The following is a 21,324-nucleotide window of genomic DNA, read 5'->3' on the forward strand; positions in this document are numbered from 1 at the left end:
AGCCTTTTCTCACATCTGTCGTCCGCTCCATCATCCTCCATCTCGCTCACGGAGAACGGTAAACCATCGGGGAGGACATCCACATCTGTGCAACCCACATACCCCCCCCACACACACACACACACACACAAACACTCCCTCACACACACAATGCCCGACCATCAACGCTTATCTTAAACCCACAAAAGGCGTGTGCGGCTGAAATAGTTTTAAAAAATAAAAGAGCGAGTGTAACGCGACACAGATTTTGTCCGAGTTTTTTTTTTTTTACCTGCCGCCTTCGCTCGGCTTTCTCCCGCTGCCGTCTCCTCCTCTCCCGGGCTTTCTGCAGAGCTCTGTACTCGGGATTGGCCTCGAGCTCGCGGGCTTTCTTCAGGTGGGCCGCAGCGTGGGCCATGACGTCACCTTTCTACCTATTTCTCTCTCAAAAGAAAACCTGTCTCATACGTCCTTCGCGAACACTAAGAACCACGCGTACACAGATGAGCTGTGTTTTACCGTATGAACGTTTTAAAAGTAATACAAACTTGCTAAGTTACATTTAAAAGAGTTATTTTCGATACCAGTGTTTCAAATGGTTTCGAGAAATCCTCCTCCTCGATTGAAAAAAATAGAAGAAAAAAATATCCCCAAGATCATGAATTGGCTCCGAGAAATGATGCCGTTCTTTTCTCTTCGGGGGAAAGATCAGGAGGAGAATCAGCGCCCTTTGTCCCTCCAATTCAATCAGGGAAGCAGCTTATGGATTTCCACATTCTCACACACACAAAAATATAAATAAATAAAAATCACCTCGAGGTCCACACGTCAAAAAATATGAGGGAGGACAAGATGATGACTGAAAAGAGTTGCTGAATAATGAGAGTCAGACTCATCAGCTTACTCCCTACATGCCCCCCACACACACACACACACACACACATACACACACACACAAACACACACATACACACACACACACACACTGGGAATGACCCAGTCCAGATGTAAATGAAAACCCTACTCCATGTGAACAGATGTGGCTTCAAAGCGTGTTGGTGTGTGCGTATGTGTGTGTGTGTGTGCGTGTGTGTGTGTAGGTGTGTGAGCATGTGTATGTGAGCTACAGTCACAGGAAAGTGTTTTTTGTGTGTGTGTAAGGGGTTTAGGGAGGCTGCATGCCAAAAAGCCAGCTGACAGCCACAGCTCCTCTCCAGCTGTAAAAAGGCACTCTATCCTGAGGGAACGGAGGAACACATGAGGAGAGGGAAAGGTTAATGGGGAAGGAGGAGGAGGAGGAGGAGGAGGAGGAGGAGGAGGAGGAGGTGCAGGAGGGGAGGGGGAGGAGGAGGGGCTGAGGGAGATGGATTAGAGAGGGGGAGAAAACATTGGAAATGAGGTGAGTATTACTGTAAAGCGTTGTTGTTGTACACAGTGTTGGTGGCCCCCAGTGGTAGTATCAGAAATAGTACCCACCCCCCCCCCCCCACCCCATGGATCTGAGGGACACTGAGATAAATGTTGTTTGACTTGCAGAATGTCAGTAATGAAATCAAACGTGTGTGCATTTGCAAAGGTTCAAACAAGTAGCGATATTAGTTGTCATTTAAAAAGGTGCTGAATACGAGATTGGGGGTATTTCTGTTGCCTCTACACGGCTCTCAACATGGCGGCAGCTGCTCGCGGCTAACGGTGCTGACAGAGCTATCAGTGTTAACCTGAGGGGGAACCAGAGGGGGTCAACGATGGAGACGGGACGCGTTATCGTCTGTAGCCGCCGCATGAGAGCAGTGCAGACACAGACTGTATATAAGAAGTGGACGTAGTCATGGTGACGTCACCCGTTGGTTTGTTGACCGCTTTCTTCAGCCGATGAACGGAAGTGATGGTTATTTGGAATTCGGCGGAGTGACGGCGAATAAGTCTCTGGTAGCAACAGCGACCTGTCAATCACAGTAATCCCCGCCCTAAAGCATACCCTGCTTTATGGTCTATTTACTAAATGAACATCATTTTCTAAATGAACATCACGCTGTATTGAAGAAGACTTGAAACTAGAGATTGAGACCATAAACTCATGTTCACAATATTTACCGAGTTTCTCATAGACTTCAATACAACCAGAGGAGTCGCCCCCTGCTGGCCAGTAGAGAGAATGCAAGTTTTAAGACACTTCCGCATCGGCCTCACTCGGCTGAACCAGAGGTTGAGTGCAGAGCAGCGGCCGTGAGCTGGCCAGTGCACTGAAAGCCCGGCTATGTTAACAGAGCAAGGAGAAGCTCTAATAGCAGCACACACGCTGAGCGGTGAGCAGGCTTCCCCCCTGCACTGGGGAGGGGAAAGTGGGTCGGTCTGAATCTCAACTGCACCGCACCGACGGTACTGGTGAGACATGGAATAGGATTTGACAGCGTGCGTGTGTGTGTGTGTGTGTGTGTGTGTGTGTGTGTGTTTGTGCCCACCACCAGCAGATTAGTAGGTGTCAAGGTGTCCCCTCTGTCAGTGCAGCTAATGTCAGGAGTTTGACATTTCAGCACCAGGGACAGGGGCACTATCTCACGCCTCTATTTCCGTTCACACATATTTCTTCGCCCGATGCGTTTTCACCAGGCTCAGTCAACAACAACAACAACAACAACAACACCAGTCTGCTAGTGAATGGGACATATCTGCTGAACTACTCCACACTAAGAACAGAGCTATCCTGGTCTGCACCCAGCCACCCGCTTCCATCATGGTTCAGTTTCAACTGTTTCTGTGGCTGTGCTCTGCTCCTCTAGCGCCCCCTGCTGGTGGAACGGAGAATAAGGCAAAGGAGCTCAGATTTCACTCAACAGATAAGAGAAATAATAGAACGGTAATATGTTGGTGATAACTGTAATAAAAAAACTAACAGAAGGAACTACTTTTTATACTATTTCTTTGGATCACGACACAGACATTTTCACCAAAGATCTTCAGATCTACTTTCCAGGAGTCAATAAATAAATATTCTGAATATTAAATCAAGTTTTATTAAATCGCGCATAGTGTATTTACATACATAGAATTAATTGAACAATTCCCCTTTTTCTTCTTCTTTTTGAACTAGGGCCAACTCACATTGCTACGGCACATCTTTCCAACAGTACTAAAATAAAATGACTTGGATTATCTTTATGTCCATTAATACATTTTTAAAGTTGTCTTTTTGTGCTTTATATCTTTGTTTCCTACACAAATTATTATCCATGTCCGAAATATATAACTTGTCAACTATTTAAAAGTCCGTAAAATTACCTCTATAGTTTCAGCTACACCAGACAGAATCTATACGCTTATTGATCCGCATGTTAGTTGAGCCTGAAACAGTGTTCTTCCAGTAATGTTGTTATTGCTGTGTGTGTGTGTGTGTGTGTGTGTGTGTGTGTGTGTGTGTTTGTGTGCACACATTATGGCTTTATTAATACTATTCTAACTTTTCAGTGTATAAATGCATCAGCAACGGCTGATCAATGACCTGCATTGATCCCTTCCATCACTCAAGCAGGATAATGAAGATTAGGAGAATGCATTATACCATTTTGTGTGTGTGTGTGTGTGTGTGTGTGTGTGCGCGTGTCCATTTAGGAGTCTGATTACATTGAGAGGGCGCTCCTGTGGGCTCCTGTTTCTATTGTCTTAGTGGACCTCGTTCACGGGGGAGGGGTTAGTAGTCTGCTTTTCATTTTTATAGATCCAAAAGGCTTTTATATGGTCCCATTAGGACTCCGTGACAGACAGACGCGCTCACGTGCTTCAGCCTGAGACTGGATGTGTGCAGTATGCAGGTTTGGTGTGTGTGTGTGTGTGTGTGTGTGTGTGTGTGTGTGCGCTCTATCATGTTTAATATATGCATCCAAAAAAGAGATGATTGCATCCTGAGAAAAGGGGACTTTTTCACAATGTTCACGTTCACTCTTTGTCTTTGCCGTCTGTTTTTTCCCACAGCACATTAAGCCATATTCAGCGCTTGCTCTCAACTTTCCAATGTGATTTACAATGAAAGGTCCTTTATTGCAAGTCATACCCATCGTGAACTTAAATGAACCAATGGCTGCCCGCGTGGGAGGAAAAGCATTAAATCGATTGGCCGGAACACAATTAGCTGCAATGGAAAGTACATTGTTTGCACTAAATGAGCTCAAACATGCAAAGCCAGTGGTGTGTTTCTCTCTAACCCACGAGAAGTGAGCAAGAGAGGGCTTTTGGGGGCAAATGTAGAATGTGTTCCGTTTATTGCCGATGGGGTGGATGATTTCTTGTATGGTCTTGTATGTTTTTTTATTTAAATGCTGTGCGCGCTGAATATTTGAATGGAATAACAATAATAATAATCCCGGATCCGTTGCCTATTTAAAATGCGGCTGTGGTGTTGAGTTAATGCTGACGTGGCAGTCTCGAAGATTTTGGTTTAGAAAACGTCATGAATGTGCTGCAATATTGATGTATCTTTGCAATATTACTATCTTTAACCTCAACGTTGATATGGCCAACGTGTGAACCAGAACATTCAACAACGGCACATCGTGACAAAATAAGATCAAAATAAGAACCGCTGCTCCACCTCGTCCTTGTGCTCCTGGGAGCCACGGCCTTGTTTGTTTTCGCTGGTGTTTCTATGGTGGCACTTGTTCTTGTCGTTGTTGTTGTTGTTGTTGTTGATGATTCATCCGCCTGCTAATGGAGCCATAGCGCTGACTCGTGGAGTTCTGCCAGTGATGAGTATCTGGCAGCATATAATGCATCGGAAGATTTAATGCTTTACTTATTGAAGCCCGTGCATTTTTTATGACCACAATTTCCCAACCCCGCTCTAAGAAAAGCTAGTTTGCATTAGTGCTTACTTCAGTTTGGTTTCAGTGACGCATTCGGCTTCTGGTAACCTGGTCAGTGAGCGTGTGTGAGTGCAACTGAAAGGTCTTCCTGGTAGTAAATCCCAGAGTGCCTCGCCAACAACCACTGGACGACGGGGGGTCCATCGCTACCAACGCGAGTGAGTCACTGAACGGTGTATTCTGAAGGACACTAGATGCCGGCCAAGAAAGCGCTCGCACAGGACTTCTCACACGTTCCATTCCAGAGAAGGTTCAGGTCCGAATAGTCCAGGCCTAAAGATTAGTCCGGGCCTAAAGAACAGTCCTACATTTCAGGCTGTGCTTGGATCCAAAGCAACAAAACACCGCGGGTACTTTTTTGAACATATACATGCTCGAAGGTGTATTTTGGAGCTCCGATGGTTTTCCCATTTGCTTCCTAAGCTTTAAGCTCCGTGCTGAACACACGGCCACCAGAGCGCCGCATAGATATTCTAACAGCGTGAAGAAGTTCAAAAAGGTCCCGGCCTGTTTTCAGTCAGTAAATAAAACCTGCAGCTTCATAACTACCGACTGCACATCCAGGATTCGTAAGGAATATCTTTTGTATTTATGTATGCTCAAGACAAAAAACAGGAGGTCTTCGGCGCCTAAACACACACACACACACACACTGCTCATACTTTCCCTTTAGGATATTGATTTTAAACTGCATCTGACTGTAACGTGAGAAAAGGAACAGCGCAGTTTTACTACCTGACCGATGTCAAAACAAACGTACTCTTATATTCTAAATCCAATTCTAATACGCAGAGATAGTTTCCTGTTGAAGCAGTTCTTGATGCAAGAGGTGAGTCGGTGCTTGGACGGCAGTTAAAAAGAAGCAGGGGTTTTTTTTTCCTTCTTTTTTTGCAACAAACCTGCAGGCTTCATAAATTCATTGACAGAAAAGTCAATAGGATGGCTTGTGTTTCTTTTTCTAAAAAAACAAATGCTTTTTGCATTCAAAGTATTGACAGGGTGTAAATATCAGTCGTGTCGATATTGGTGGTCCGCAAATGTCGGCCGCCTTGCTTTTCGTAGAGAGAGAGAGAGAAAACACCGAGCGGGGACAGTAATGGGTCGTCTTAAATGCCAAGTCATATTGCATCTTTTACTGCTCGAGAAAGGCCAGAACCATAAAGTACACGACGCACACAGATACGGTCTCCTGTTTCTCTCGCAAAACAACAAATCACACACGGAGACAAATCTAATGAAAGCAGGCGGTTAGGAATCCAGATCGTTACCGCACCCCACGACTGGAGAGAGGGAGACGTCGGGGGCGGGGCGGAGAAAAGATGGGACAAAAGAAGAAGAAGAGACGCACTGATGGGACGTGTCACCTTGATGCGGTCACACGATACCGCCGAGAGAGCAGGACGGCTGGAAGGGGGAAGAGGGGAGTGGAGATGGCCACGCCCTGCAGCGTAGGGAAGCACACCCTACGGGGCAGACGGCAGCACCCCATTAACTGATTGCTTTTTGTGCCACATTAAACCACAGCCTCCAACGACCCCCTCCCCTCTCTCCCTACACGATGGGGTCTCTAGAAGGGTCTAGAAATGAATGCGTGAATGCATTACACACTTCCCGCAACTGCCGGCAGCTTTACGAAGCCCTGAAAAATGAATCCCCGGCTCCTTTGTGATATAGGAGTGTCGGTATGGTACTCCTGTATCAGATATGATACGGTGTGACGTCAGTGAATGAGATGAGAGAGAGAGAGAGAGAGAGAGAGAGAGAGGCCACTGTAAAATGAACTGAGATATTCCAGTCGGGCTGTCGTCTCTCTGCAGATGCTATCGATGCTAAGTGGCGCCGATACACTGATATCAGTGTGTGTGTGTGTGTGTGTGTGTGTGTGTGTGTGTGTGTGTGTGTTACGGACTTCAGAAGGAAGTGGGAAGTTTGTGAAGAAGCCTTTTTATTTACTGGAGCAGGTTTTCATGCCGTGGGATCCGGCGGATGCAGGATTTGAGTTTCCAAGCGCACACCAAAAGCAGCCTAAGTTGACCCCATCACGGAGAGCCACGGCCCCTCGAGGGCTGCTCGGAGTCGCCATCCGCAAAAGGAAACACCGGTTCACCCGCTCCTTTGCCGGTGACGTGCCCGAACCGCTGTGCAGGGATGTATTTTGAGTCCGACGGCTGATCTCATCCAGCGTCAGATGACAGCGAGCGGCCAGCGAGGCAGAAACGGATTTCGTCTCCGAGTTGAGTTAGCAATGAATAATATAATGAGAGAGAGAGAGAGAGAGAGAGAGAGATTACCCGGCAGTAGATTAGTCAGAGAGACCGACATAGAACCACACAGTGACAGACAGAGAGAGAGAGACTGATCCAGGATGAACATATAATTAGCAGTCACACTTTTTCCTTTCGTTTTCGGGCGAAAACCCAAATCCCAGATTTTCTGACGTGCTCTGATGTGGAAAAAAAAACAAACTCACTTGCTCAACTCAAACACGGTGAGAGGCGGTGGAGGGAGAGAGGGGGGAGGAGAGGAGGGGGAGAGGGGGGAGGAGGAGAGGAGAGGAGAGAGGAAAGAGGAGAGTAAGGGGGAGGTTAAGGAGCTGACGAGAGCTGGAAAGCACATTCACTTGAAGATGTTTGAGCGGTGCTTATGAGAAGTCCATTGATCACCAGCCACGCCCTCCTCTCTCTCTCTCTCTCTCTCTCTCTCTCTCTCTCTCTCTGACGGGAAACACAGTTACAAGGCCGTGATGAATAATTAACATCTAAATGCCTCCCACTGCCCTCAGTCCAAAAAAACAGCTGCTCTCTGTACAGAGCGTGACTGGCAAAGGAGGCATCTTAAGACAAAAATCCTGCTCCGTCCTTCCTTTCCTGAGGATGCGATTCAATAATCTGGCCGGTGTTCATTACGTCCTGCAGCTGTGGGCAGTTAACGCAGTCAGCTCCATGAGTTACGTCCTCTCTCCGAAAGGCTTTCCGCCCGTGTTCCTTTTGATGAACGGGCTTTCACCTTAACGAGGAAAAAAAAGGCCAAACTATGGCAATGACGGCGCGCTGGCGACGAACTATGACTCATCGAGTGATGCAATCTCTGACCTCCAAACATCCGTCCGAGTGCAATTGGGCCGTGGGGGAGATGGTGTCGGATGTATCTGGGCCGCCCCAACCGGTCATGAGGTGTATCACAGACGGGCCAGGAAGGACAGCGTTTGTACCCAAATATAGACGCATAGTCCATGTAGATTTTGGATGCGCGACAGGAATACCAATGCTTGTCTCAACCACCCTATCGCCATTACACAGAATGGAAAACCCATAGATAACATCACACGACCTGTTGCTTGCTTATTGCATCAGAGGCGGTCAACGCGATTGGCCCCCTCGGTATTTGGAGAGTATCGCGCCAAATATGGTCACTCGCTTGAGGTGGATTTACCCAAGTGGGATATTTACGTGTCATATTCATCAGGGCTACTTTGTCTGCCGCGGTGTATGTAGGGTGTGGTTCAGAACAACAGAGACACCATCAGAGTGGAAACGATTAGTTGATAAAGCAATGAGCTTTTTTTTAATAATAAAATCACTTCCTAAAGCAGAAATGCCAATAATCTGCTGGTTCCAGCTACTCAAATGTGAGGGTTTGCTGCTTCTCTCACTTTTATATTATTGTAAATCAAATATCATTGGGTTTTAAACTGTTAATGGAACAAAACAAGACATTCAAGGAGCAATGGATAGACACATAATTGATTAAATGAGAAAATCTGAATCTGCAAATGAAATCGATAATGAAAACAACGATAGGTGATGTGGTGGTTCACTTTTTACACTGTGCTCTATATCTTTAGCGTCTATCTTTATCTTTTCAACCTGTTTCCACTGCTGAATCCGTTCGACATCCTGGATATCTTCAAACACATGTTATAAACCCTTCAGTCTGCCTATCTCTAAAATACCCTTTTTCAGTTTTATTCCCCCTAAAAGATTACGTTATATTCATGCAGGGACTGCAGTTAGTGACAGTGTGGGCTCCAGCTCTGACAACTTGATGGAGGAGCGGCGGGGGCGGGGCTTAGCCAAGGGTCAATTATTCAATTAGTCGGTCAGTACAAAAACAACGGCTTTGATCATCAACTAATTATTTACGATTTACAAAACTTGCTTGCAAATTGCACATCTTTGAGTCTTAGCGACTCAGTTTTGGTTCACTTTGGCTTGACGCGGGCCATCAAGGGTTTCTGGTGATGATGTTGCTGCGACATGGAGAGCGGGACTGTTGACATGTCTCGCTAAATCATGCCTAACTACGGCATGCAACGGTGCAGCACTCACCAGGTCTTTTACAGGAAACAAGGATGAATTCTTAACGGCATTTGGTAACCATCAGTGGGGGTGCTGGAGGGGTCCCAGGCCTATTTGTGTCAGCACTTCTAACGAGACGAGTGCTCTAACAGCGCTAGTAAATACGGCTGTGTCGTGGTGTATGTGCGGTCGTGTTTTGGTGTTTGCGCATGTATACATCCTCCTATTGACTGCACCCAAGGAGACCCCGATTGGTCAAACACTCCTATTGGACATCATGCATTGGAAGACGGCTATGGTTATGAGAGTGTGTGTGTGTGTGTGTGTGTGTGTGTGTGTGTGTGTGTGTGGCTGTCCAGAGGTAATGTAATGAAGGCCGTGGCTCCATTAGGTCTCCCTTCCTGCAGAATCCCATCATACCACTCCCAGTGGACAAAGACAGATAGGCACCGAGAGGCCGGAGAGACACAGACAGAGAAGCCGAGAGAGGGATGAAAAACGTCCGTGCTGCAGTGAAATCTGACCTTCGGGATCTTAGTGTAGGAACCAAGTGGCGGGGGGAGGGGACGGGGGGACGGGGGACGGGGACGGGGACGGGGACGGGGACGGGGGGGGGGGGGGGGGGGGGTGAAGGAAGGAAGGTCTTTTGGAGGGAAAGGAGAGATAAACAGGAGTGACAGGCCAGGCAAAGCCCCCGTTTAAGGCAGTGAGAGGAAGTGAGGCTCTGGGGGAGGAAAGGTGGATGGTGAAAAGAAAGTGGGGAAGGAATGTGATTGAGGAAAAGCTGTAAAAATGAAGGGAGCGAAGGGGGGTGGTAATGTAAAGAGATCTGCCCACAAAGACGGGTATGTAAAAGGTTCAAATCGTCCAACTCCTAAACACAAGTGGTCTCCAGATGTCAGACCAGGTCATTTAAGACATTTTGTGTTCATCTCGAAGAGTTTTCATCTAAAAAGGTGCTCAGCATGTCTCAACTGAGGCCTGGAGGTTCCAAAGATTTAAATGACCAATATCAGCAGTGGATACTAAACCCAGTCCTGAATTGACCTCTGCAAACTGAGCTCACTTAAGTATCCGCTCTTCCACCGCGGGGAAAGTGGACTGGAAGGAGGGGGGGGGGGAGGGGGGGGGGGTATCTTTATTGTTCGGAGGAAGGAGAAAAGCACACTGTGGGCACTTGGCTCGGAAGACGCTATTTTTCCTTCGGATCAGTCACTAAAGAAACGGGGAGGTATTTTTAGACCTGCAAGTAAGAGCCTCGCATCACTTTGTGTCCGTTTTTCTTTTCTTCTTTGCCTCACGTGCGTAGATCTGTTGTTGTGGTACTGAGCACTATCTCGACATTAAGTTTTATTAGATGTATTCCAAGTTTCACTTATCACCAAAAACACTTCGGCATCAAGCAGTACATATAATTACATGCAAAGATTGTGAGCTATTTAGTGGGGATACCTCTGTACCAACACTGTACCGCACAATGGAGTTGAATAGAATTCAAGTTTGTGGTTTTTACAAAGTCAACAACACAGCGTCTTCTGAGAAACATCGTCCTGTTTACTCAGAGTAACATATTGCTGAGAAAATTTTTAATTGCAAGGTATCTTCCGTCACAGGTAGGAAAAAGTGAAGAAGAAAAAATGATCCACAACAAGGTCTATTTATTATCAAGGTCTTATCCTAAGAAATCAGGTTTTATTTCTAGGAAAGACTAGAAAGTTCTGATGAACCTTATCGAACAGGGCTACACACACACTCAGAAGAAGGTAGAGAAACTCTACCTTTTGGAGTACAACAGCTACCATTACCTTAAAAAAGAAACCATAATGTGCAATCAAAATGTACTTCTAAAGCTCTGTGAAACAACGAACAAAGTGACTACGTGTAAATGGATAAGGGGTGACACAGTGATGGACCCACGGAGGCGCACACTGAAGCTCATTGCTGTGGTTTTACTTTGAACAGATGGACTTCAATCTCATTGCTTTCTTTAACCCAAAAAATACAAAAAGCCCCAATAAAACCCCCGTACGATACCTTCCCAGCAGCAAACCTCAGGCAGACAAAGTAGCAGCCAGCTGCTGAAGAAGGTCTTCCACAGGCCCAAACTAGAGCTAACAGAGGAGTGAATATTCACTTATTAATGCCGTCTTACAATTGTCAGATATCCAGAAATATGACTACAAATATGACTATGTTGCTCTTTGTCTGCTGGATTTGTAAATAGTTCAATGTATGCTAGCATGTTAGCCAAAACGTCTTTTTTTTAAGCCAATATTATGTCAGGGCAGCTTGTTGTGGAATTACTCTGCCCCTTGTGGAGGTCTTCTTTTTGCAACCAGAAGTGAAAGAGGTGGAGCTAAGTACCGGACAGCGCCGTGGTAGCAACCTGTCAATCACAAGTTAGCCCCGCCTTAAAGTGCACTCTGCTTTATGGTCTATTTGACTCTAAATGGACCATTGTTTACTAAATGAACACCACGCTGTATTGAAGAAGACTTGAAACTAGAAATTAAGACTCATAAACTCAATGTTTATGATGTTTACTGAGGGAATAAATCAAGAGTGGCGACTGTGGGTCAGTGGTCAGCAGGTCTGTCTTTCAATCAGGGGGTTGGTGGTTCAATCCCTGCCCTAGTCGATGTGTCCTTGAGCAAGACATTTAACCTTGCATTGTTCACTGTAGCTGTGTCTACAGTGTATGATTGTAAGTCGCTTTCAATAAAAGTGTCAGCTAAATGACATGTAATGTAAGAGAGATGTAGAGTCACTTTCTGAAGAATGTTTAAGGATCTTCTGCATGGGCTTCACTTTTCAGAACAGGAGGTTGCCGCCGGGTGTGGAGTAAACAAATGGGGAAAACAAACAAACAGACCGACCAAGAAGTGAGATAGTGGTACCGCGACATGGACATGACCATCCATCACCACTGGCACGCGTGATCAATCAATGGAGCCAACTTCTTTTACCAGTTCAGCCCCCAAAAAAGTGTTCACATTGAACACAAACGATAAACTTTCGAGGGGGAAATAAAGGAGAGGTCTTGTACTTTTGTCATAGAGCACATCAAGATAGTTCAAAGACCGAGCACTAATCTGCTATTCTGCCCTCTGTGTATACGGAGAACACACCTCACAAAGGACAGGAACGACACCTGTTTAAGCTGCGCCGCTTTACTCAACGCTACAAAAAAAAAAGCACAAAAAAACAACAGATCCCAATTGCATCCGAGCGTGTGAGCTCATAGGCCCCACCCTAGAACACAGGTGTGTGTGTGTGTGTGTCCCGTGTGGGCATGCACTAGTGTGTGTGTGTGTGTGTGTGTGTGTGTGTAGCACTACAGTCCATTACTGAAATCACATTAGCCTCGGGGAGTGCACCGAGACAGGAAACGACCATCCACCATCTATCTCTCCTGACTGTCAGTGAACACACACACACACACACACACACACACACACAAAATCCGATCTAGAAATGGTCAACACTTCACATTAATTTCCTTTCCATATGTCATGCATTCATGAAAAATGACTCATAGGCATCAATGGGATAGTTCGTAGCAAAGCCCATATATGTATAGATATATCTATATATATATATATCTATAGATATATCTATATATATAGATATATATCTATATATCTATATATATAGATATCTCTATATATATGTATATAGATATGTATACATCTATATATGATGAAGTTGTTTTGTCAACACGAAAAATTAAGAGCACAGGCGGAGGAAGAAGCTGCATGGTAATATCATAATGTTAGTCTCCCACAAGGACAGAAAGACTAAACCAACCCAGCCCTGAGACACACACACACACACACACACACACACACACACACACACACACTATGTGCTATGTGCTATTAAACTAAACGCGTCACACCCAGCACGGTATTACGTCACGTTACCGCTCGCCCCGCTGCTCGGTAAAGCGGTCAACAGCCCCGTGAAGTTGTAAACACTCCTAACTGCAGCATAGGGACGATAGTGACAGTGCACGTTTGGTCTATTTGGGTGTTATCACACTCACTCCCCCCCCCCCCCTCCCTCCCTGGCTCTGAGTCTCAAAACAGACGCTTGCTCATATTAGTGAGCTATGTCATGCAACATCATGTACTAGAAAGCACGGCAACGCCTCTGACCCGCTCTCCCCTAAACGAACGCCCCAGCAGCGGCAGTTTTGGGCCGCTTGGTTCCACTGACCGGGCCAGTCCGATACAGGAGAGCGGGTGCTGCGGGCTGGCGGACGGACGGGCGGACACCCACCTGCCGTATGCGGTTCTGGTGCAGCGGTGGTGGAGGTGCCCCCTCCAGAGACGTGTTGCTCGAAGAGGCCATTTTCAAGTCGCGGTCGGAGCCACCGCCCCTGGAGAGACTCCCTTCGGGGCTACTTGACATTCTGTCTCCGGCTGTGCTGCTTGGAGGCGAGGGGTCCTTGTGCCTGTGCAAGGTGGATGTCTTGCGGTGGGGTGGTGGTGGTGGTGGAGGAGGAGGAGGATGAGGAGGAGGAGGAGGAGGAGGAGGGGGGGGGGGGAGCCTCAGAATCCACAAGGCTCGGCGGGGCCCGGGCTCATTCTGTGGCGTCACACACACTCACACAGTCCTGGTATGAAAACGTGACAAAATAATAGCGCTGTAATTCTCCTAGATTGTTAAAACCCGAAACGAGCGCTCCCTCTCCGTTCAAGGGATGCTCCCAGTGGTGTGTTGCTGTAGCCTGCGCGCGCGCGCCTGTGTATATGAGTGACGCGAGCGCGCCTCAAATGCGCTTCCCCGAAACTCTGCAGGACCAGTGCTGCCTTCAGGGATAGTCGGGAACTTTGGAAACGCAACTCGGTTAGGACGATCAATCTGGGCAACACAATTGTATTTCCTGTCAGATAGTTACTAAAACACGATCTGCACCGGGCGAAGGGGCTTTTACTCACGATCTATTGATCGTATGTGACAAATTAGAGTTATAGCGTCGCAATTGTGTTTTATACTTTGTTTTCTGCATATAGAAGTGTAGACCCTACACCACTTAAAACCGTGATTGCACCGCTACAGAACATTTATTTATCTTTTACTACTACTGAGAATAGTAGCTCCGCTCCACAAACCAACCACTTTGTGACTGGGCTGGGCAGTTTCCTGCCAGCGGCCCGTGAATGCACCGTCAGGCAGCAGTGCGCTTCTGTTTTTGCTCTTTGCGCCCCCCCCCCCCCCCCCCCCCCCATGAAAATCATGTCGAACAGACTTGAGGCTAAAAGCAGAATCATCTTGTTCCAAATCAGATATTTTTATTTAACTAAATTGAAGTTAAATAAAGACATGATGTGCAGCAAATGTTTCACATGCATTTGTTTTTTCGAAAATCATCTGTGTTAAAGACACCGACTTGTAATGGCTGTTCCCCCGTCTGAGTCACATCTGGATTCAGCACTGTTAATCCCAACAGGAAGAAACTTTTGCCTCCGTTTCTTTTCACGTGATGACAATGCTGCCATGGCTACAGACATGGGAAAGTGGATTTCATATGGGGTCGGCCCCATCAGCAATGACACACTGTGGGCTTTCTGCTTTTGGAGGTGCCACATTTAGAAATTCTGCTTTAGACACATCGTGTCAGTCTTACTCGTCCAAAATTGTGTTCAGGGCAGACGTACACTTTAAATGGTGAGAACAGGAATATTATATACAAAGACTTTATTGTACCACAAGGCTTTGCTTGGTATTTCATTGAAGCATGTGATGCTTTTATTTAAATATGTATGTGCAGCACCGCCCTCTGCTTCCACTGCATGGTATTCAATTCAGTTTATTTTGTATAGCCCAAAATCACAAATTACCAAATTTCCCTCAAAGGGCTTTACAATCTGTACACATCAAATACATCCCTGTCCCAGGACCTCACTCGGATCAGGAAAAACTCCCAGAAAAACAGAAAAAACCCTTTCACAGGGAAAAAAGGGAAGAAACCTTCAGGAGAGCAACAGAGGAGGATCCCTCTCCCCAGATGGACAGGAGCAATAGATGTCATGTGTACAGAATGAACAGAGTTACAACACATTCAATGATTATGACAAATGTATGAATAATTAGTAGGCATGGAGGGCGGGGCGCATCAGCAGGTCCAACACAGCACGACGTGAAGTCACAAAGACTCTGGGGAGGAAGCAGAGTTAGTAAGGTGCAATGGAGAGCTGCAAATTCATCCATAGAGACAGAAGAGGAGATAGGTGCTCAGTGTATCCTAAAACGTCCCACAGCAGCCTATAAGCCTATAGCAGCATATCAAGGGGCTCGACCAGGGTAAACCTGATTCAGCCCTAACTATAAGCACTATTAAAGAGGAAAGTCTTAAGTCTATTCTTGAATGAGGTGACTGTGTCTGCCTCCCAGACTAAAGTGGAAGCTGGTTCGATAAAAGAGGCGCTTGATAACTGAAGGCTCTGGCTCCCATCCTAATTTTTAAGACTCTAGGAAATACGAGTAGCCCCGTATTTAGTTTGCTTAACTTGGGAGTTAAAGGACAAGTCTCGGTCAAAGATAACACCGAGATTCTTTACAGTGGTGTTGGATGCCAGGGCAATGCCATCTACAGAAACCACATCACCAGATAATTGAAATAACTTCAGTTTTGTCTGAGTTTAACATCAGGAGGTTGCAGGTCATCCATGTTTTTATGTCTTTAAGACATGCTTGAATTTAGCGAGCTGGTTGGTCTCCTCTGGTTTGATCGATAGATATAATTGAGTATCATCTGCATAACAATGAAAGTTTATGGAGTGTTTCCTGATAATATTGCCCAAAGGAAGCATAGTATGGCATCACACGCAAAACACAAACGTATCCCATGATTCATGAGATTACCAATCATTAAAAATAGGTACAGTAATACAAATGGAAAACCAAAATGAGACTTGTTAAATATATAAAAATACTTTATTAGACATCTACCTTTTACAAACAATATCACCATTGAACTGGTTCCAATCAATGACAGCAGCACCAAAACCACCAAGAAACATGAACACAGACAGACAGACGTGGTGGGGAAAAGCTTATGAGAGTTAGAGCTGGAGTGTAGTCGAGTCTTTTGTTGTTGTCGTTTTTCTTTTTTCAATGTGCCGAGAGTTGGTCCAGGTTGTCGTTGCTGCGGCTGGAGAGGTGGGCCTCCAGAATCTCCCCAAACAGACTCCGTTTCAGGAGGCTGTAGGCCATGGGCAGAAGCTGCCTGATGACCTTGTGGAAATACTGGGGAGAGTCGGGAAACAAAAGGATTCCTATTTATTTCAACTACCGGGCCAAATATACGTGGGGAGTGGTTCCCAAACATTTTCACTTTTAAATCCAACAGGTACCAGATTTTTATTATTGTTAGAGCATTTGATTGATTGCTCTCAGAGAAGTAATAAATGGTTTTGGCCCACATTACCAACCCCTGAGCTGTAGATCCCAACATGCTCATATTTACCCGGTGACCCATTGGCGGGGTGCCGACCACGAAACGAAGCACATAGCTTCCCTCCATTGAGCGAAACATGCATTTTTGTTTGTGGTTTGATGGGACCCCTGTCGATCAGTGCGGAACTTTTGGGATGGTGGAATAAATATAATAAAAAAATAGTCTAGGGCCCTGTAGACCAGCTGTTATAATCAAAACAAAAGGATCTGTATCTGCCAATATGGATCATCAATGATTGGCGGCAAAAACGTGATATAGGATCTTTAAAAAGCTATTTTTGCTTCCTTTTTTCTGTGACTCTGTTCCATGCCAAACCCTGAGTCTTATGATCTAGTTTGCATACAGGAAATAACCCATGAATAATCGGTTTAATACCGTATAGTGAAAACAGTGGTCAGGAAGCAGAAAGACACGTGGCTGGAATTAGGCCAAGTCTCTGAGAGAGTTTTGGCAAAACGACTTTTACACTCCCACTTTTGAGACTCACATGGGATCCGAAACAGAAGAGGTCCATCCCTAGTTCGTATCCCATGCCGTAGTCACACTCGTCGTTGGCGAACTGAACAAATGTGACCATCTCCTGGAGAGGTCCAAAGGCCTTGACGCGCTCGTCGTCGTTCCGGGCCTCAGCGATCGCCTTGAGGATCTTCTTGAGGCCGGCTGAACATGGAGACGAAGAGGAATGGCAATAAATATCAAGTAGTCGCAGACACTTTAAGTCTTTAAAAACGACAAGGTTTATTACTCCATCTATCTATCCATCTGTACACACACAGTGTACAAGCTCACCATCCGTTTCTGGTAGTTCTCTGTATCCAACGTCGTTCTTGTCTACAGGGACAACGATGCCGGCACCGTGGAACGTCTTGGTGACCACCTGTTGGTGTGACAAGAGATTTACAAGATGTAGGAGGGTTTTTCAGTGAGTTCTTAAAACCAACAGACGCTGGATAAATCCTGTTGGTTTTTTTGCTCCCTTGCTTGAGTCACCTTCTTGTCCCTCTGCTTCATGGCTTTGGTCTTCTGCTCCAGGGACAAGCCCAGAGACTCCGCCCGGTCTCTCAGCTGGGCCTCCAAGCTGTCCAAGGCCTCTCCCCCTGCTTTCTTGCTGCCCCTCTCTTTCCTCCTCCTCAACAGACACAGGCTGGTGGCGGACGGAACAGTGGGCAAGATGACATGCAAAAAGGAATCGAAAAGAGGACAAACGCAGACACAATAAGCACGATCATCCTAATAGGCCTTTTATGATCACTGATCTGAGCAGGCATTTAGCATTTGACGGTTTGTGTGGCTTTCGTTTATTCAAGTATAAATCTGACTTTGGACATAATACAATACATTTTGGAATGCTTATTCACTGCTTTCTACTGGTAATTTTTTTTTTTTAAAAGGGCAGTGTCAGTGCTCTGGAAAATTGAAACAGAACTGCAAATGCAAGATGGATAAAATGCCCTCTACTTGTTTATATATTTTTTTAAAAGGACGTCATCACACTCTTATCTTCTACATTCGAGAGTTTCTCAGTATGAAATGTAAACTTTCTCTTGCAAATCAGGCAGCTGAAAGTACAGAAATGATCTCTGCGTGGTGAATATGTGGTCAGTACTCACAGGGCAGCAGCGAACACGTTGTCTCCCATCGGCGAGATGGCGCAGCCTTTCTTGGCTTCATTTTCCCCAACGAACGAAGGGAGGGAGTCCGGCGCGTCCCTGGTGGATTTGGGGAGCAACAGAATGCGGTGAATCGCAACGAATGGCTCTTGCGTAGACACAGTTGGCACGGTTCCTCCGTCATGATCTCACACTGCAGCTGGCAGAGTAAATGCTCTCGGGCTAAGACAACGCGCGTACCTGTAGTAGCCGACGTGATGCTGACCGTCTCCGCTGCCCAGAAGGACGGTCTGAAACTCCGGCGGGTCGTATAAATACCGCCAGTGGAGGTGGAAGTTGGGCTGAGGATTGCTGGCGCTTTTGTGGGCTCCTGCCAGGACATCAAAGGGACCAACCAGCTGCAAACCCAGTGTGTCTTTCAGAGCAACTATACAGATTAAGACAAATAGAAACAATTACTGTTTGTTTTTGCTTCCTGCAAATTGGGCTTTTACAGATGTGTGTATAGAAACACTTCAGACCTAATCAGACCACGTTTTAAGTGGACTAGAGAACATTAGTGGCTGTTCGACTACTTCTACATTTGTGCATTCGGCCCATTCATCCAGACTTTCCATTGGCTAAGTACTGGTCCATCCCGTTTTTGTCTCCGTGTCTACGGGCAGGAAAATGGACGCCCCTTTCCGTCCAACCGGTATTCAAGTAACGAGATACAGCGTCGGGGTAAAGAGCATACCGCGTGGGCTGCCAGGACTGAGCTCCTTGCAGAAGTCCCAGAAGTGGTACAGATCTTCTGGCGCTTGGAGCTTGTACAGTTGCAGCATCTCATCTCGTTGCTGCGAATGCACCCCCGACGACGGCGCGGCTTTGGATTCATCGGGACGGGCTTTCTTCAACTCCCCATTGCCAGTACCTGACTCCTGAAGAAATGCATTGAAGGGAAAAAAACTTCTGTTACACACTAATTATATTGGGGTTATAGTTGTAGGTCCTTCAAAAGGTTGAACTACATATAAGAAGAAAAAAAAGTTTTGCTACAATAACAGGAATCAAGCTATTCTATTGGGTTCATAGGGGAATCAGATAACTGTTATTTTTTACTCCAAACAGTTATACCAGTCAAATCATATCAGAAATAGAACGATGGGAATAACTGCATCAATCATTATTTAGTAAGATAGAAACAGGTTGAATTATCATCATCTTGACCAGATTTTTTATGTCAGTTTAAATGTTAAATAAATTTGTAAGGCACAGAATAAAAAATAAAAATGCTCATATCATCCAAAGACTGAGGACACGTTCTACCAAACTGTAGAAACTATCAGGCAGAGGGACCCATTTTATTTATTTATTTTTAATCGACATCTAAAAGTTCATCTCTCAACATTACTCTATGTGTTAAGCACATTTGGGGAACACTTACGATGATGAATAAATGCATATTAAATACACCGGATATAATTGTTTGAAAAGATGGGAAGAAGCAGGATTGTTATCAAATCGATAGATGCTAATTTGCTGCTAAGAGCAACAAAACAAAACCCCCATATATGTCTGGTATACATACGAGAAATAAATATAAGTACTGGGAAGGCGTGCATGCAAACAACAACGGTGCACCTTCATAAAAAGAAACGTAGGGTTACCAGCTAACAATCCTTGTGGAAACTAAAAATAAAGATGGCTCCGTTGGTTCCAAAAACCCACCGACCACATGTTTGTGCAAACGAAAGACTCACACCAGTACAGTGGAGGACATGACCGCACATTTAAGATTGAAAATAGACTTCTTTGAATCGATGGACACCAGCCTCCACAAATCTTGTCCCCCAAAGAAAAGGTCATCTGTTCCAGCATAACCAGATTAGGGTATTACCCTAACTCAATTTGGTTAGCCAGCAGACCCACTCGTTACACCTTTCGTATTCAGTTTTAATTCATGTGCAGGTACATGCAAGTGCACATGTACAATAACAGCATTCTAATAAAAAGGGATCACTGTAATGCAATATACATGAAAATGTTGAATGGAGAATCGTGTTGCAAAGAGATATTAATGATTGTGTTTTTAAAATATTACATTTTATTTAAACAACTGTCAGCACAGCACAACCAAACTCAACAGAATCCTACAGCTCCTAAAATGACCGTCAAAGTAAATCTCTACAGTTCTGAGAAGAAACTGACCATGTAACCCTTGTAAAAAAAAAAAAAAAGGTAGGACTTATTGCAAAGCTGTACAATTGGAATTAATAAAATGACAACTGCATCGCACATGGTCTCACCCGCCCGTATAAATGGAGCTGTGTCCAGTGCTCTGCAGTTTTTCGTCACAGGTGTTATGTAGAGACCTGTTCCCCGGTCGAATCGGGTTTCCCTCTTGTTATAATGATAGCGCGCCCCCTCTCGGTGGGTCATGGCATGAGCTACGGGCTGGTTCACTTTTAGGCATAGAAAGGGGGGGGGGGGGGACACATATCGACGAGGTAACAGTATGCGACACAACACCGGCAGAGGAGCGTTCAGGGACCGAGAACGTCTCATTGGGAGCTCCTCGTCTTTGCTCACCGATGTGTGGCCTTTGTGGGATCAAATCAACACACACACACACACTCACGAGAGAAAACACACACATTTCTCTACAGTAGACTGGCCTACAAATGTCACCTAACTGGCTACAACAATGACCCAGCGCTGCAGACTTGTGTCGTGAAGCCACAACAAACAGCACCGACACGTTCCGTTATAAGCGGGCGCGTGACGTCGAACGGCGGTGCTGGTCGTGAACGTCTTTCCGATAACGGTCTCGCGCTGCTGCCATGTTGTCGTCTGACCGCTGCTGCTCGAGACAGCGTGCCAGGCGGCTCTGCCCGTCGCCTGTGACAGAAGTTGCTCCTGACGCCGGTGTAACGACGCGCAGCGCCGCTCCTTGCCCGGTCATCCCGCCCGGTTGAACCTCTGCGGCCGGCCAGCCGCGGCGGGTCAAAAACATCAACACATTGTAATATTACCTGACTGGATTTGGGTTTTCTTTTTGCGCGCCCTGTCATTTTCTTCCTCTTGTCTCCCCCCGTCGGAGTCTTCTTCTGCGGGTCGGTATCTGCTCGCCGCTG

General features: G+C 45.9%; 2 protein-coding genes across 2 annotated transcripts in view; both read right to left on the minus strand.

The window, feature by feature from the left end:
* The window catches only part of LOC117742059 (ankyrin-2-like), a 98,366-nt gene extending 84,767 nt beyond the window's left edge, over positions 1 to 13,599 (minus strand). The window contains exon 1 of the mRNA XM_034549349.1: positions 13,415 to 13,599. Coding sequence (XP_034405240.1) covers positions 13,415 to 13,546 — 132 coding nt within the window. The 5' untranslated portion in view covers positions 13,547 to 13,599. The remainder of the gene's footprint in view (positions 1 to 13,414) is intronic.
* A 2,460-nt stretch (positions 13,600 to 16,059) lies between these two features.
* LOC117739177 (histone PARylation factor 1) lies at positions 16,060 to 21,308 on the minus strand. Its single transcript, XM_034545476.1, has 8 exons — positions 21,223 to 21,308; positions 18,945 to 19,128; positions 18,449 to 18,635; positions 18,209 to 18,307; positions 17,589 to 17,742; positions 17,388 to 17,475; positions 17,086 to 17,258; positions 16,060 to 16,387 (listed from the first exon to the last, which is right to left on the minus strand). Exons 1-8 carry the CDS (start codon positions 21,259 to 21,261, stop codon positions 16,253 to 16,255), a joined length of 1,059 nt encoding a protein of 352 aa, XP_034401367.1. The 5' UTR covers positions 21,262 to 21,308; the 3' UTR covers positions 16,060 to 16,252.
* Positions 21,309 to 21,324: the final 16 nt, after the last annotated feature.

Source organism: Cyclopterus lumpus, chromosome 1 (genome assembly GCF_009769545.1).
Source record: "Cyclopterus lumpus isolate fCycLum1 chromosome 1, fCycLum1.pri, whole genome shotgun sequence".
In the NCBI taxonomy this organism is placed as follows: Eukaryota; Metazoa; Chordata; class Actinopteri; order Perciformes; family Cyclopteridae; genus Cyclopterus; species Cyclopterus lumpus.